This window comes from Triturus cristatus, chromosome 6, assembly GCF_964204655.1.
Source record: "Triturus cristatus chromosome 6, aTriCri1.1, whole genome shotgun sequence".
Taxonomy (NCBI): Eukaryota; Metazoa; Chordata; class Amphibia; order Caudata; family Salamandridae; genus Triturus; species Triturus cristatus.
Genome location: NC_140589.1, coordinates 1,012,443,678 through 1,012,457,314, shown reverse-complemented (window position 1 = coordinate 1,012,457,314; position 13,637 = coordinate 1,012,443,678). Strand labels below are relative to the sequence as shown.

General features: G+C 41.5%; 1 protein-coding gene across 4 annotated transcripts in view; it reads right to left on the bottom strand.

Annotated features, from left to right (window-relative positions):
- RASGRP3 (RAS guanyl releasing protein 3) overlaps positions 1-13,637 on the bottom strand; it is a 540,454-nt gene that overhangs the window by 142,590 nt on the left and 384,227 nt on the right. For all 4 annotated transcript variants that reach the window (XM_085611793.1, XM_085611797.1, XM_085611795.1 and 1 more), the window contains one exon: positions 8,238-8,315. In XM_085611793.1, coding sequence (XP_085467919.1) covers positions 8,238-8,315 — 78 coding nt within the window. The remainder of the gene's footprint in view (positions 1-8,237; positions 8,316-13,637) is intronic.

Genomic DNA, 13,637 nt, shown 5'->3' with positions numbered 1-13,637 from the left:
ATTAGACCACTTAGGAGAGAAACTTCACCCACATCGAAGACGTAAATGGCAGATCCAGCTAACACACCAGATTCTATCTTGACTGAAGAAGTCTCCTGAGACTCTGTGAAGCATTCCATTCTGCCTTCATGAACTGGTGGCCAGATTGTATTTCTGCGTGGATGCAATCTCCTAGCCCTCAGCCTTGTGCTCGAAATGGGCGACAAGCTATTTCATGCAGGCAACAAACCCTGTTGTCCAGGCATGTGCACCACCTTCAATACTCAGGCTTATTTTTTATTTATCTGCTTGATCTAGCACAGTGCTTAGAAATAGCATAGTGAGAGTGTTAAGCAATATCAATTATGTTGTTACTGCATTCCCTGTTTTCACTATATAGAAAAGCTCAGCTGATTTTTATCTTCTGCGATGTTGTCTATATTATGTGCACTAGATCGGGTCATTTTCCTAGAACTATTTTAAAATAAATACATTGAAATACATATTCCTTTTCTTGTGATCTTGAGTGTGTAAATCATTAATGAACGATTGTTTAGATTAAAACTTCTCTCTATTAGTAACCCAAAAGCATTGACACGACCTCACCTATGTACTGGGTGGGGTTCTGCGGGACTAAAATAACCTGTCTTACACATTCAGAGCTGGTGCATTGACCTAAGTTCACTTTTGTCCCCCGTGGTTGTGAAAACAAACCATGTAGAGCTGAGCCAAAGACTCAGTTTACGCAACATTGGTACTTCAATATTTGACTTTTCTAGACTTTTTAGTAGTTTCTGATTGCACACTGAAAAGACCAATTTTACATGTTACCTTCTAATTGTTAAATAGGGAGCACCATTCAACAAAGGTTTCTTAAGCACTTCACTGTTAAAAGGTTATTCCCCATTTGACTTCTGAGTATAAAGCTCATGTTTATTGACTCTGTTTCCTAACATTGCGCAAGTAATTTCTATTGCGAAAGGAATTATATCACTGCACACACATATCTTTTTGCTGGATGTGTTCTGAATAGGAAGAGAGGGTGAAGGGACTTGCTGCATATCTCTTTGAAATATTTGTAAATTGATTTGCTGCATTCCTCTTGCAAATATTGTCACTTATGGGTGGAGTTGTGGAGCTTGATTATATAGTTTCCAACAGTGGGAGTTTTTAGACATACAGAGTAACACAATTTGTAGTTACATAGGTACTCTACTAAGACCTAGAAGTCTCTTTGAGACATCATGAACACCAGACATGGTTTGGTGGTCAATTGCCCCATACCAGGAAATCGAGAAGGTACTGTTCCTGTAGAAGAAGTAAGAAAGCTAGGTTGGAAGTGGATAATCCCAGGGAATCCTTGTGATTATTCCTTGGCGCCCTCACACATCCAAATGGATGTCATACTTCATCATAGGGCGTGCTCCTTGTTGGGCCGGCCTTGCAATGCCCTACGGGCCCCACAAGAGGGCTTTTTATTGGAGATCAAGTTAATAATAATGGTGAGTGTGAGGATGCGGAATGTGTATAGAGGAGATGGTACAAATAAAGTGTCAAACTAATTAACTTTGTCTTAGGGATATCAAATTAATTTTAATATGGTAGATCCCTTGGCAGAGATAAAAACAATGAAAAATGGGCTATCATTGATGGCCCAATGAACCAGTATAGCCTTAATGTGTATGTGAGTTTGACATGTTTCATGCCTGTTAGTCCAACTGGATCCTTGGCATTTCTTCAGGACCTAGAAGATCCCTACCCTATACCTAGAGAGTGATGTGTGTTGTCAGGTACTCCCCTAATAGGAAAATACCTCAGTATAGGATTGTCCAACCTAGATAGAAGAAGTAGAAAGACATAATAAATGCAGGCTTCATAACATTTGTAAGTAGATGCTGCTTAGTGTAGCACACTGGTTTCTCAAGTCTCCTCATGGTAGACATACTCATGCTTTAAAGGTACTAAAACGTAGCCGTAAAGTGGTAAGAGTTCCTATATACAGCAGGCCATATGTGTTCTAAACATGTATTAAAGAAGTACAACATATGACATAGACAAGAATAAGGTAGTGAAGTCCCCGTAGGTGAGAGTAGGGATCTTACCCTGTTGAATCAACCTTTAGACCCCTTAGCTCAAAAGCAGAGGAATGCGCACAGCTGCTAAAAGACTGTGAGACAGGTGAAACAATAGATATCTCACTTCCCATCACAAAATATAATTGGCTTTTCTAATCACCTGACCAGGGTAGAACATTACTGAACACACACAATTTAAAATTAACTTAGAAATATGCAAAATTGTGCATTTTAATGTAATATTGCTAGGCTGTGATTTATATAGCACTGGACTAGGTGATTGTTTCACAATCCATACTAAAAAATATAATCCTTGCTGCGGAGTTCATACCTTTGAGAGTTTACTTGCTACATTAGGTTGAGCAAGTGAAACCTTTATAGTGGTTTGTTTTTTCTCATGTGTTCTGAAATACCTTGGACGAAAACATGTACAGATATCTCAAATGGACTGGAAATTGACACGTTTGAGACAAAACAAACCTAGGGATGGGTTTCTCTCAGCACTTTTAGGCTACATGAACATATTTAACAACAACATTCGATTCGTGTTCTAATCACATTTTTACAGCTGAAAGTAAACTTCACTCTTTCACAGAGAATTCTGTGGTGCAGCAAGTTACTTCTTTTAAATGTTGTTCGATATAAAGTTTGTATCTCATTTCATGTAGTGCAAGAAGAAATGTTTCTTGGAGTGCCTTTACAACGCTAATATTAGTAAATCATTACACATCATTATCAACTCCTAAATGTTTTACCCACACAAGTACAACAGAGCTGTTCCCTGTGAATGGCTCCACAGCCGGTAGCTGGCTTGTGTTGCAGTGCAGCACTTTGCACCTAGCAACTTCGAAGTGTTAAATACACACATAAGTTGTTTAGGTGACTCCCCTGCACAGCAATACCCAATCCCTGTTACTTTCATTATGTAAAGCTGATCCTTCAGTTCCCGCACTAAAGCAGTGTAGGATTCAGTTTTAATGCCTTTTTCAGCCTACAATTTACACAGCAAATATTAGTGCCTAAATGGATTCAGAGATTTAGAAGGAAAGTCAATAAATGAATTTAAGTTCTGGGAAGGTGGCTGTCTTTCTGAAACAAGCTTCCATTGGTCTGTGCCAAGCACCATGGACCATAAAAGTGAAGTAATTCACATTAAAAGGAACTGTGCAGCAAACTTTGCTGTGCTGCAGATCATACCCTTCTAAGGAATCTGCAGGTAACCCGATCGCAGACCAAGATTGGCATAGATATTTTAACAGTGATTGAAGGAACATCAGAAGGAGAAGAGTCTTTGGACCACTCCTAAATTCTCCATTCAGATAACACTCTAATGAACCGCAAGTGGCAGAAAACATGCTCTTGGATTAGCAAACTACATTAGATTTATTCACAACAGGGTTAATGTGTCTGCACATGCTGGCATAAAATCTGCAGTGTCACAGCTAAAGCATCGAAACTGGCATTCAAGGTAGCCATCCTCAATAAAACAAACTTGTAAATAAATAAATATGTGCATTGATCTACAGTTATAGCACCATAGTTGAATGGTCTTGCTGGAATGCCCAGTAAGGGACATAGCACGAAAAGGCAAATTATGGAATATATATATATATATATATATATATATATATATATATATATATATATATATATATATATATATATATATATATATATATATATATTTTTTTTTCTTATGTATTGGTTTAATGATGTTTCACGAAAGTAAAAGATACAGGGTGCATGAGTTTAGATGGAGCATCAGAATATTAAACTTCAGCCTGTTAGGCTTTGTCACACTCATTCAAATTTATAATTGGGTTCTTCTGCCCAAGTGAAAGCTCCTATATCGATTTCCATCCCTGTAGCAATTTCATTAGGGCTCACTCTGCAAGAACTACAGTGTATATTAGAATCCAAGGATGGCAGACAACGAGAGGCATTCCATATGTACCTTAACTAAGACAGCATTCTGATAGTGTCACTGCATAGGTGGCTGGTCATATGGAAGCTGACTCCTCTGTGAACCTCCAGCACTTCATTTTGTATTTCAGGAATCTAGCAGATCCAAAGCCTTTTGTTAAAGGTTTTAAACCCTACAATCACCTATTAAGGTCTTTAATACTCTAATGATTGCAACACTACAAAACCTTCTAAGCAGGCCTATTCAAGAATGAGAATGTGAAATTTCAGAGAACATAAGTAGAGCAGCAAAATTGTACTTTAACCTCAGAAACCAATACTGTGCAAAACCTTTCCTGTTGCAAGCCACAATCTCTCAATAGAGCAAATAAATGAATTCAAGACCCTGTGCATCACGTTAAATGTCTTCCACTCCATCCCTGCCATAGCCCTGCAGTACAGCCAGACCATCGTGATTTTCTTAACAAATGTGAATAAGGAAAAAGACGGCAGCACGATTAAAACTCTTGGAGAACTCTGAAGCAAACTTGATTGAGTCCCGAGAGTTCAGACAAACTTTAACAGACTCAGGAGAGACCTAATACCACTGTTCAGGAAAACTTTGAATCAAGATCCGTGAATGCGGACCACCTCCCTTTCATTTCCACAAAGGACTCGGCCCATTGGATGAGGTCAAGCAAACAGAATCTGACAAACAATCTCAACACCTTTTCTCTTCTTGGACATAAGCTGCTAGTTTTCCTCTCATCAACTTGTTAATTGTTAATATATTGTCATAACACTGACCATGAGCATTCATCTTAAACTATTTCATATCTGATCAGCCTTGCAGGAAATCACACACTGTTAGAAATTAGCATGTTATAAAAAAAATCCAAATCAAATAAATAAAAACTTCCCTAACTTCCTAACATGAAATGTAAGACTTTTGTTAGTTCAGTTGACACAATGCACCAAGTTGCCCCTCGTGCACCATACATCTATCACCATAAGCAGTAATTAAACACAGGTGGTGGGTAAATCACATGCAGACTTGAAATGGGAACGGCATTTCTATGACAACATCAGAATTATAACCCAGTTATAAGCCTCAGCTTCGGTCAAGGAGCTGTGTTTGATGGTTTAAGTATTAGAGTGTGTGGAGTAGGAGGGGATGTTGAAGATTAGTGTGAAATGAACTCTAATCAGAAGTTTGATTACATAAGAATCTTGATCATTTTCTATACGCAGACCTCTATGCACTCAGGCTGACCAAACTGCATCAAAGTCTTTCATCTGGAGAACAGACTGATAAGACTCTTGTTGGTGCTTTCACAGAGAAGAGTGCTACGCAAACAAATGAATCATACATTCACCCCAGTCAAGAGATCTGGGTTAAATCCATCCTTCGTTTGCTCACCATGCCACCCCAGTTTAGACCCAGCCATATACAAATCAGTCTTGACCCTGTGCCTCATGGGAACAGTCCAGAACGAACTGCCAAGCCAGGTCCTCCCTGCACCACAAACAAGAATCCTGGGACCGGTTTCAGGGGATGTCCCCCTTCATCAGCCAGGCTAGCTTGAATGCAGTGGCACAGTGAGCAAGGGACCCACGTCTGGACATACCCATCCCACATAGGGTAAAAAGTGCTACGCAAACAAATGATGGATGGAATGCTGAATGAATCATACGTCCACCCCCAATCAAGAGATCTGGGTTAAAACCATTGTTCTTTTGCTCACCATGCCACCCCAGTTGAGACCTAGCCATATGCAAATCAGTCTTGACCCTGTGCTTCATGTGAACAGTCTAGACCGAACTGCCAAGCCAGGTCCTCCCTGGACCGGAAACAAGCATCTTTTTGCATTTGTCACCCCGAGTGGGACGGGTATGCCCAGACGTGGGTCCTGTGCTCTCCATGCCACTGGAGTCAAGCTTTCCTGGCTGATGAGGGCTGAAAGCCTGAAACCGATCCTAGAATGCTTGTTTCCAGTCCAGTGAGGACCTGGCCTGACAGTTCGGGCTGGACTGTTCCCATTGGGCGCAGGATCAAGACTGATTTGCAAATGGCTGGGACCACACTGGGATGGCATGGTGAGCAAAAAAACGATGGATTTAGGCCCAGATCTCTGTACTGGGGTGAATGTATGATGTTGTTCTGCATTCTGTCCATCAATTGTTCTTTTTGCATTTACGGAAAAGTGGGTTGATTTCTCAGCCCTGCGTTTTTACCTTCGCACATACAGATTTTGATTCTGGAACTCTGTCAGTAAGTGACCCATCCGACTCTGATCATCCCATATTTGTGAGCCCAATATTGTTTTCAAGGTTCAGTATTCATGCACATCTCTTGAATACAGTGGACTCACCACAAACTGGCCTTTCCAGTCCACTTTCAACCATTAACTCGTAATCTTTAGATATTTTTATTTTTATAGCAAAAAAAATTCCAATACAAAACATTGCTTAAAGTACACAGCCTACTAACCCACTTTACTCTGAGTTGATTTCACTTCTGTAATACATATTAAATGTATCCACTATATGTGGGAAATGGAAAAAAATCTAATTTAAAATGCTGACGCTTCTAAGGGTGGAAAGTCTCCCTACCCTGACTGCAAAATCACACCCGATGGCTCCCCACTCTTCCTACTACCTGGGAGTTTCCATTTGACCTGTTCTTCGCTTCAGGGACTACCACTTGCTCCCCTGCCCCACCACCACAGGTTCTTCTGCTTGTTCCTTTACCCCCACACAGTACTCTTTCCAGCTATCCCAGGTACTCCCACTTACCCTGACCCCAGGGTAGCTCTGGTGCTCTATTCATACCTATTTTCTCCTTAGAGAGCATTAATCCTGTACAAAACCAAAGGTTGTAACTACAGGGCTGAGTCGAAAGTATTTTTTTTTAAAAACCTGTTGATGTTGTGCGTTGCTGTCTGTGCACGAGTGCAAGCAGCCGCGGCCTGTGCAGGTGAGAGCAGTGGTTCCCAGTGGGGGTGGGGGGGTCTGGGGGGGGGGGTTGGGGGGTGGTTCGACGGACGATGGAAAATTAATGATTTATTTAATTTTCCCTCGTCATCGTCGGTCGAAATTCCCCCCCCCCCCCCCCCTCCACTGGGCCCCACCGCTCTTACCTGTACGGGCCGCAGCTGAGTGCAAGTCTGTGTGTGTCTGAGGGTGTTCGCTTGTGTGCATATGTGTATGTATTATAAACTTGTGAGCATGTGATTATATGAATTTCTCACCACAGGTACAATTCTGACCCACACATAGTGGCCATAGTTCTTAACAGCTTAAGGGCATCCATGGGATGATGCCAATTACACATCACGGTAAAAAAGGTGGCCCTGGCACAATGATCGCAATTCTAGGCAGTTTGTGAATGTTCATGGGATGCTGCCCATTTCCACCCCGGGAAAGTGCCAGCCCTGTCAGAATGGGGGTAATCCTGACAAATAGTAAATATCAGACTCTGGCATAATGGTGGCAATGCTTAGATAGGCCAGCATTTATCGCGTGTGTGGGTGACATCGATGCCCACAATATGTCAAGAATTTCTCCAGTTGCACAATATGTGCCCACAATATTACAGGAATTATCATCATAATGTCAAAAGCATCATTGTTCCATGGATGCTTAAAATAATAAAGGAAATACCACTACTGTGCCAGACTGAATGATATGCCACGGATGGGTCCTATTGTGCAATGGATGCCCACAATATGTGAAGAATAGCAACTATACTGTAAGTGCACTGTTGTGTCATGGGTGGGCACCTCAGTGCCATGGGTGTACCCAATGTCAGTAATAACCACCCTTCTGTCAAGACTACAACACATTGCCAGAAAGAGGCACCACTATATGATAAAAGCCTACATTATACAAAGGGTTCCCACGATTATTTCATGGCCAATATTTTACCAGGAGAGGGAAACATTTTGGCAAGAATTACCAACATTGCACCAGTATCAATAGATTGGGATTGAAAATAAAATGGCTACCTCCTTGGCCTTGAGCATTAAGGAAGCATTATTGTTTAGACTTCTAGGTTTCTAGATATGTCCTAATGCTATCTGAAGCAGTAAATAGAGAAATACACATACTTACTAGGAAACTGTGCGAAAAGGTTCTGGGAGCCACATTCACGTACATTTCACCTTCGCCAACATGTTAGCTTCCTGGTAGAACAGTAATACTCCTGTACCTCTCCTCCCACTTAATGTCCATGAACGTTGCATATTTTGTAAGTTTATGAAGGAAGGTGTAATGTCTCACCGATCTTGGATTTCTTGGCTCCAGCACCAATGAAAGCTTGTAGATGTCATCCTCCGTGTGATACAGGTCCAGGGAAAGCTGCGTAAAGAAAGAATGTATAAGAAAAATCACAGAGAAATGAGGATCAACTAGACTTCTAGTGGTAAACACATTCCCCCATGTAGGTTTCTAATTCAGGGGCAATGACAGTAATTGGCGTATGCATCTAGGAGATTCAGCCTCCTTGTGCGCTAGATCTTACAAGGGCATTATTTTTATGGGTGAGAGAAGTTAATACATGTTATTCAGCTGTGACTTTTAGAGAAACTCCATAATAGGGCTCCATCTTCCAACTGCCTCAGGGCTGATATATGTGATGCATTCCTTCTCTAGGCTTGTGCTAATTGGTTTGATTATGAGGGGTAGGACTGAGAGAGTTTAAAAAATCAGCCATCTTGGACTATCTGAACAGTCCAACGGCGAGGGCTGCATTCATGCCTCATTTGCAAGAAGTCCGATGCAATGGCGTAGATTCAGTAGATTGCACACATTGCTTCAGATGTTGTCTGTCTGAAAAGACTTTGCATATACTGATCACTGCAGGTTTACCTTTCTTATATTTGAATTCCACCTCTTCGTTGTGATGATATGAAGCAATTCACTTAACGTTGTGTTAATATTTAGGAAACTCAGCAACACTCGGTATTTTTTCATTAAAGATATGTCTATATCGTTGGCCTAGTCACATGGGCAACAAAGTGCTGCAACTAGAAAAAGCAACAAGGACACACGAAGTGGGCCAGTAATGCCAATAATGAAAGATAGGGTATCAGCGTTTTGAGGGTTAATGTGGAGTGTTCAGTCTTTCAGATAGGTTGTCAATTGGTGTGTCTCGAAGCTTCTCTTGAAGAATAGGAGTTTGTGTTACGCCAGATGTACTCTGACAGGTGTTTCCAGATTCTTGGAGCTACACATGAGAAGGTTTGGCCTTTTTAGTTTTTCTTCTTTAGGGATTGTGGGGGATATTACCTATAAATTGCGATAATTATCGCAAAGCTTGATTTCACGTTATTATCAACGCTTATCTCCAAGGTGATAGAAAGTCCAGCGATAGCGGCGAAACCCAGCAATAGCGCGAGAAATCCAGCGATAAATTCAACGTGCTAATGAAAAGCTTGCTAATAGGCATGTGAGGACTTAACCTTGCAATCCACCTCCCATTGACTAGAACGGTTAAGTCAGGATTCTAGCAGGTGTTAGATTCCAGCGATAGTCGCGGTTAGCGTACATTTTTTTATCGCTTCGCGGGCATTGCTAATAGGGGGAAGCTGTGTTTGCGACTGTTTTCAGTCGCTTTAAGTTGGGAACGCCTACTTTGCATGTCATTAGCGATATATAGCGCTGACATGCAAAGCGGCACCAAAACGGTCGCTTTCGCCAAAAAGTGGTCGATAACAGCTGTTAGCAACAGCTTGCTAATAGGGCAATAGAAATATTGCCGCTTTAGCAGCAAAAAGTGTCGCTAAAGCGGCGATAAGGCCCTTGCTAATATCCCCCTGTATTCGTGTTTCATTTGGTGATCATAAATGTGTCCCTTAAATGTGAATGTGATATGTGTGTATGTTGGGGGGGGTGGGTGGTGGAAGGCTGAGGTGTAGGTTATGTGTGGTTAATGCATACCATTTGATGTGAGATGCTGACCTCTACAGATAACAAGTTGAGGTCTTTCATGATGGGGGTAATGAGGGCTGGTTTCTTTGAGCCTTTGACAAGATGGAGAATACTACGTAGGATAGCTCTGAGAAGGGCCACTGCTGATTTGTGTACACTGTGGTTCACAAGAGCAGCCCTTACCCGATGAGAACCTGTGCATATAATTAAAAAACAAAACAATGGTTCACCTAGAACTCATTTAGTCAAATTTTGGTATTATGCATGAAAAAAATTTGATGCATAAAGTTAATGAAAAGAAAACATGATTGCATTCTAGTCTTACAAAGTTATATAAGCTTAAAATTAATGGCACCCATCACTACTCCCAATCTTGGCATTCTCTTTTCATACATAATTTCTCTTTCCTTAACTTAACATTCACTTATTTGCTTGAAACTCTTTATTACTCCTACCAATACAACATTTAACCTTCGTTTTCATAAATCGCATTCTTGATTGAGTTCATATAGATCGTGTTGTCTTGGAAGTACACATGACCGTAAAGACGACCCTGCAATATATATTCCACCGAGAGTTCCCGTGTATGAGGACTGATGTTTGCTCATATTGCTAGACCAGGTTTGAACAGTTGTTCACTGTTTGTTCTGCCGCGGGGCCCAGGCTTCAAGCCCCAGCTGCCAACGCCAGGAGGCGCATAAAGGTCACTCAGGGCTCCTGCAGCACAGGAGCTAGTTCACTGTTCTGCTGCGGGGGCTGAACTTCAAGCCCCAGCTGCCAACGCCACTTCCGCAGCGCCAGGAGGCGCATAAAGGTCACTCAGGGCTCCTGCAGCACACGAGCTAGTTCACTGTTCTGCTGCGGGGGCTGGACTTCAAGCCCCAGTCGCCAACGCCACTTCGGCAGTGCCAGAAAGTGCCTAAAGGTCACTCAGAGCTCGTGGCCGTATAAGGCTGGGCCGAGTCCCATCTCTTGGTTTTATGTTGCGGCCTTGATCACCCTCTGGAGATCTACCTAATAAATCAGGTAAGAGGATGGGGAAGCGTAAATTAGCCATGCCATTTACTAAGGACCGCCCACTAACCTCCAGCATTACTAGCTTCCTCACTACGTTCTGGGGAGCCATAACCAGCGAGATCGAATGCGTGGAGGAGAGATTGGGGGCCACAAAGCGGGCACTACATACAAGCTCTTTGGCAGAACCCTCTAGCCTATTACAAAGACAGCAATCTATGGGTTCTAAGCCCCCTACGGAAGATGTAAAATCCAGTGATCCAGAAGTTTCCAACAATATACAGCAAGTTCCCTTATTTGATATCTCATGCTCCCCCTCCAAAAAGACAAAGGCTTGCAGCAAATCCAAGAGAGAGTTATTGCCTCCTGAAGCCCGGAAAAAAACTTGGTCCTAACTGCAAGGAAGAGTGCAAGGTAACTTGATTTGGAAGTTGAACCAGGACTCCATGGCAAGGGAGACTCACTATCGTATGCTCAGTTTGTTAGTTCTCTGGAAATAACTGTGAAAACTCTTCTCAACCCTTTTTTTAAGTATCTTTAACAACATTGACACCTCGCTGAAAAGGTTGATTGGCTCTTGCCTGTCGAGCTTAACTACTGGGACTAATAATGTAACAGACTCCAACCCTTTGCCCATGCGTTGCACTTCTTTGCCCCCCACCAGAGGCCAGTTATGCCAGCCCAGCACCCGACATCTGGTCGCCAGACTAACATCATAACTAATAACATTCTAACTTGCTCTTCTCAATGCAGAGCACATGTTGCATCCACTTTAGTGGGCGGTGGGGGTTATCCAACAATCTCAAATTGGTCAAATGATGCTGGAAATTCTGAACAAGTCTTAAAATGCCACTTTAAAATAGGGAAAAATCATGATAGAGTCCTTCATCTTCCCCGTTGGTTAGAATACTCAGAAATGTTTCACCTTTATCACCTAACAAGGAGGAAGACTTGCTGCAGTTAAGGAATAAAACTGTTCACTGGTTAGCACAAGCCACAGACTCGACGAATAGTGAAGAATTATTTAGGAATATAACTAATGTTGAGTGAGTATCATGGGTGGGCTCACAACCTAAAACCGATGTTGGTGATTGTGTTGCTATTAATTTTAAAAACATGTTTCTGGTACACTCCCTCATGGAAAGGCTTTCTAGGTGTAGAAGTGCCAGTGGCTCTATTGTGGCAGTACCCCTTGGTTATTTTTATAAGCCTCGCCTACAGGTAGAGTCGAGGTCATATTATGTAAATCACAGTGCCCCACAGCATTTTGCTATTCCAACTTTTAATCGTTTTCCTCCCCTAGAACAGTGTGGATTGACTACATCAAAGGGTGCTGGGAACTATATTGGTTTCTAACCGTGACCCAGTCACGATAGATGCTGAGGGTAGCACTGATATGCGAGTGACTAATGGCAGGGCTGGCTTAGAGCGGTGCGATCGGTGCGACCACACCAGGCGTTGCCTTGGGGTGGGGCCCTAATTTTTGAAAATGTGTATCATCATTTTAAAAGCACTTGCTGCCTTGTTCCTGGCCTCCAGCAACATTCAGACATCTATTAAAATGTTAAGAGAAGTCCCGTGATTAATCATCTTCCTGTAAGGGGGGAGGTTTGTCTAGTGGGATTTGTGGCTCATCCTAAGGTAGTGCAGAGGGTTAAAATGCCTGCTGCTAAGAAAGTGTACCATGCAGATAAAGAAGTGAATATAATGTAAATAGGTCGGTGGGTTACTGCTTCTGTCAGAGAGCTCCTTTTGTTACTGGTCGTTTATAAGTAGGGCTCCGGTTTTATGGTATTTATTTTCTTGCCATTTCCGTCTGTATTTATCCATATTTAATTTTTGCTACTTTTGTCTGTATTTATCCATATTTATGTTGGGTTTAATGAGAAAATTAAGCTGAAATGAGTATATTTCCACATTTATTTAACCGAAAAATATGCAGTCAAGCTTGAATGTCTGCCAGGTTTCTGTGCTGTGAACACCCACAGAAGTGCACATCAGTGCACTTATCTGAAAATATGCAAATTTCAGTGTCAACCTTGTGCACATCTACTGCTGTTAAAGCCTCTTTACTAATATTTCTTTAATTTTGAACCTCCTTATCTATCAATCCACACATCTACTGGCCTGACAGTCATGGCAGACAGTATTTAGAATTACTCAAAAAACAACCCAATTTCCGTTTTTATCCACATTTAAAAATAAATACAGACAAGAAAATTAAAGTTTTCTGTCTGTATTTATCTGTAAAAAATCAGAAAAAACAGAAAACAGTGAGCCTTATTTAAGTCAAAATCCTAATATAGAACATTGAGCTATTCACTGTCACCCTAGAGCTGCATGCAAACTGCAAGGTATATGTTAGAGTTATATATTTTTTTAACCGGTCTTTTATTATCCTAATCTTGTGAAAAGGGTTCATTTGGGTAGAAAACAATTCTTATTATGAAAGAGAACCCTTAACAATTATGTTGCGTTTTAAATTCTGAATATGTGCCTTTCCTAAATAAGAACTTTAACTATTTTGCCTTACAGTATCGATGACATGCCAGTCCTACGCTACACCTTGTAGAACTGTCTGATGTAACATTTACTATACACTGATTTACACACATGATTGTCTCTGTGTAATGTGTGTGTGGGATAAAGTGGTCTGACACCTTACACTGGTATGAGTGGTGCTATAAAACTAACAGTGAGACAGCGGTTATGGAAACTTGAGAGGCACTGTTAAAG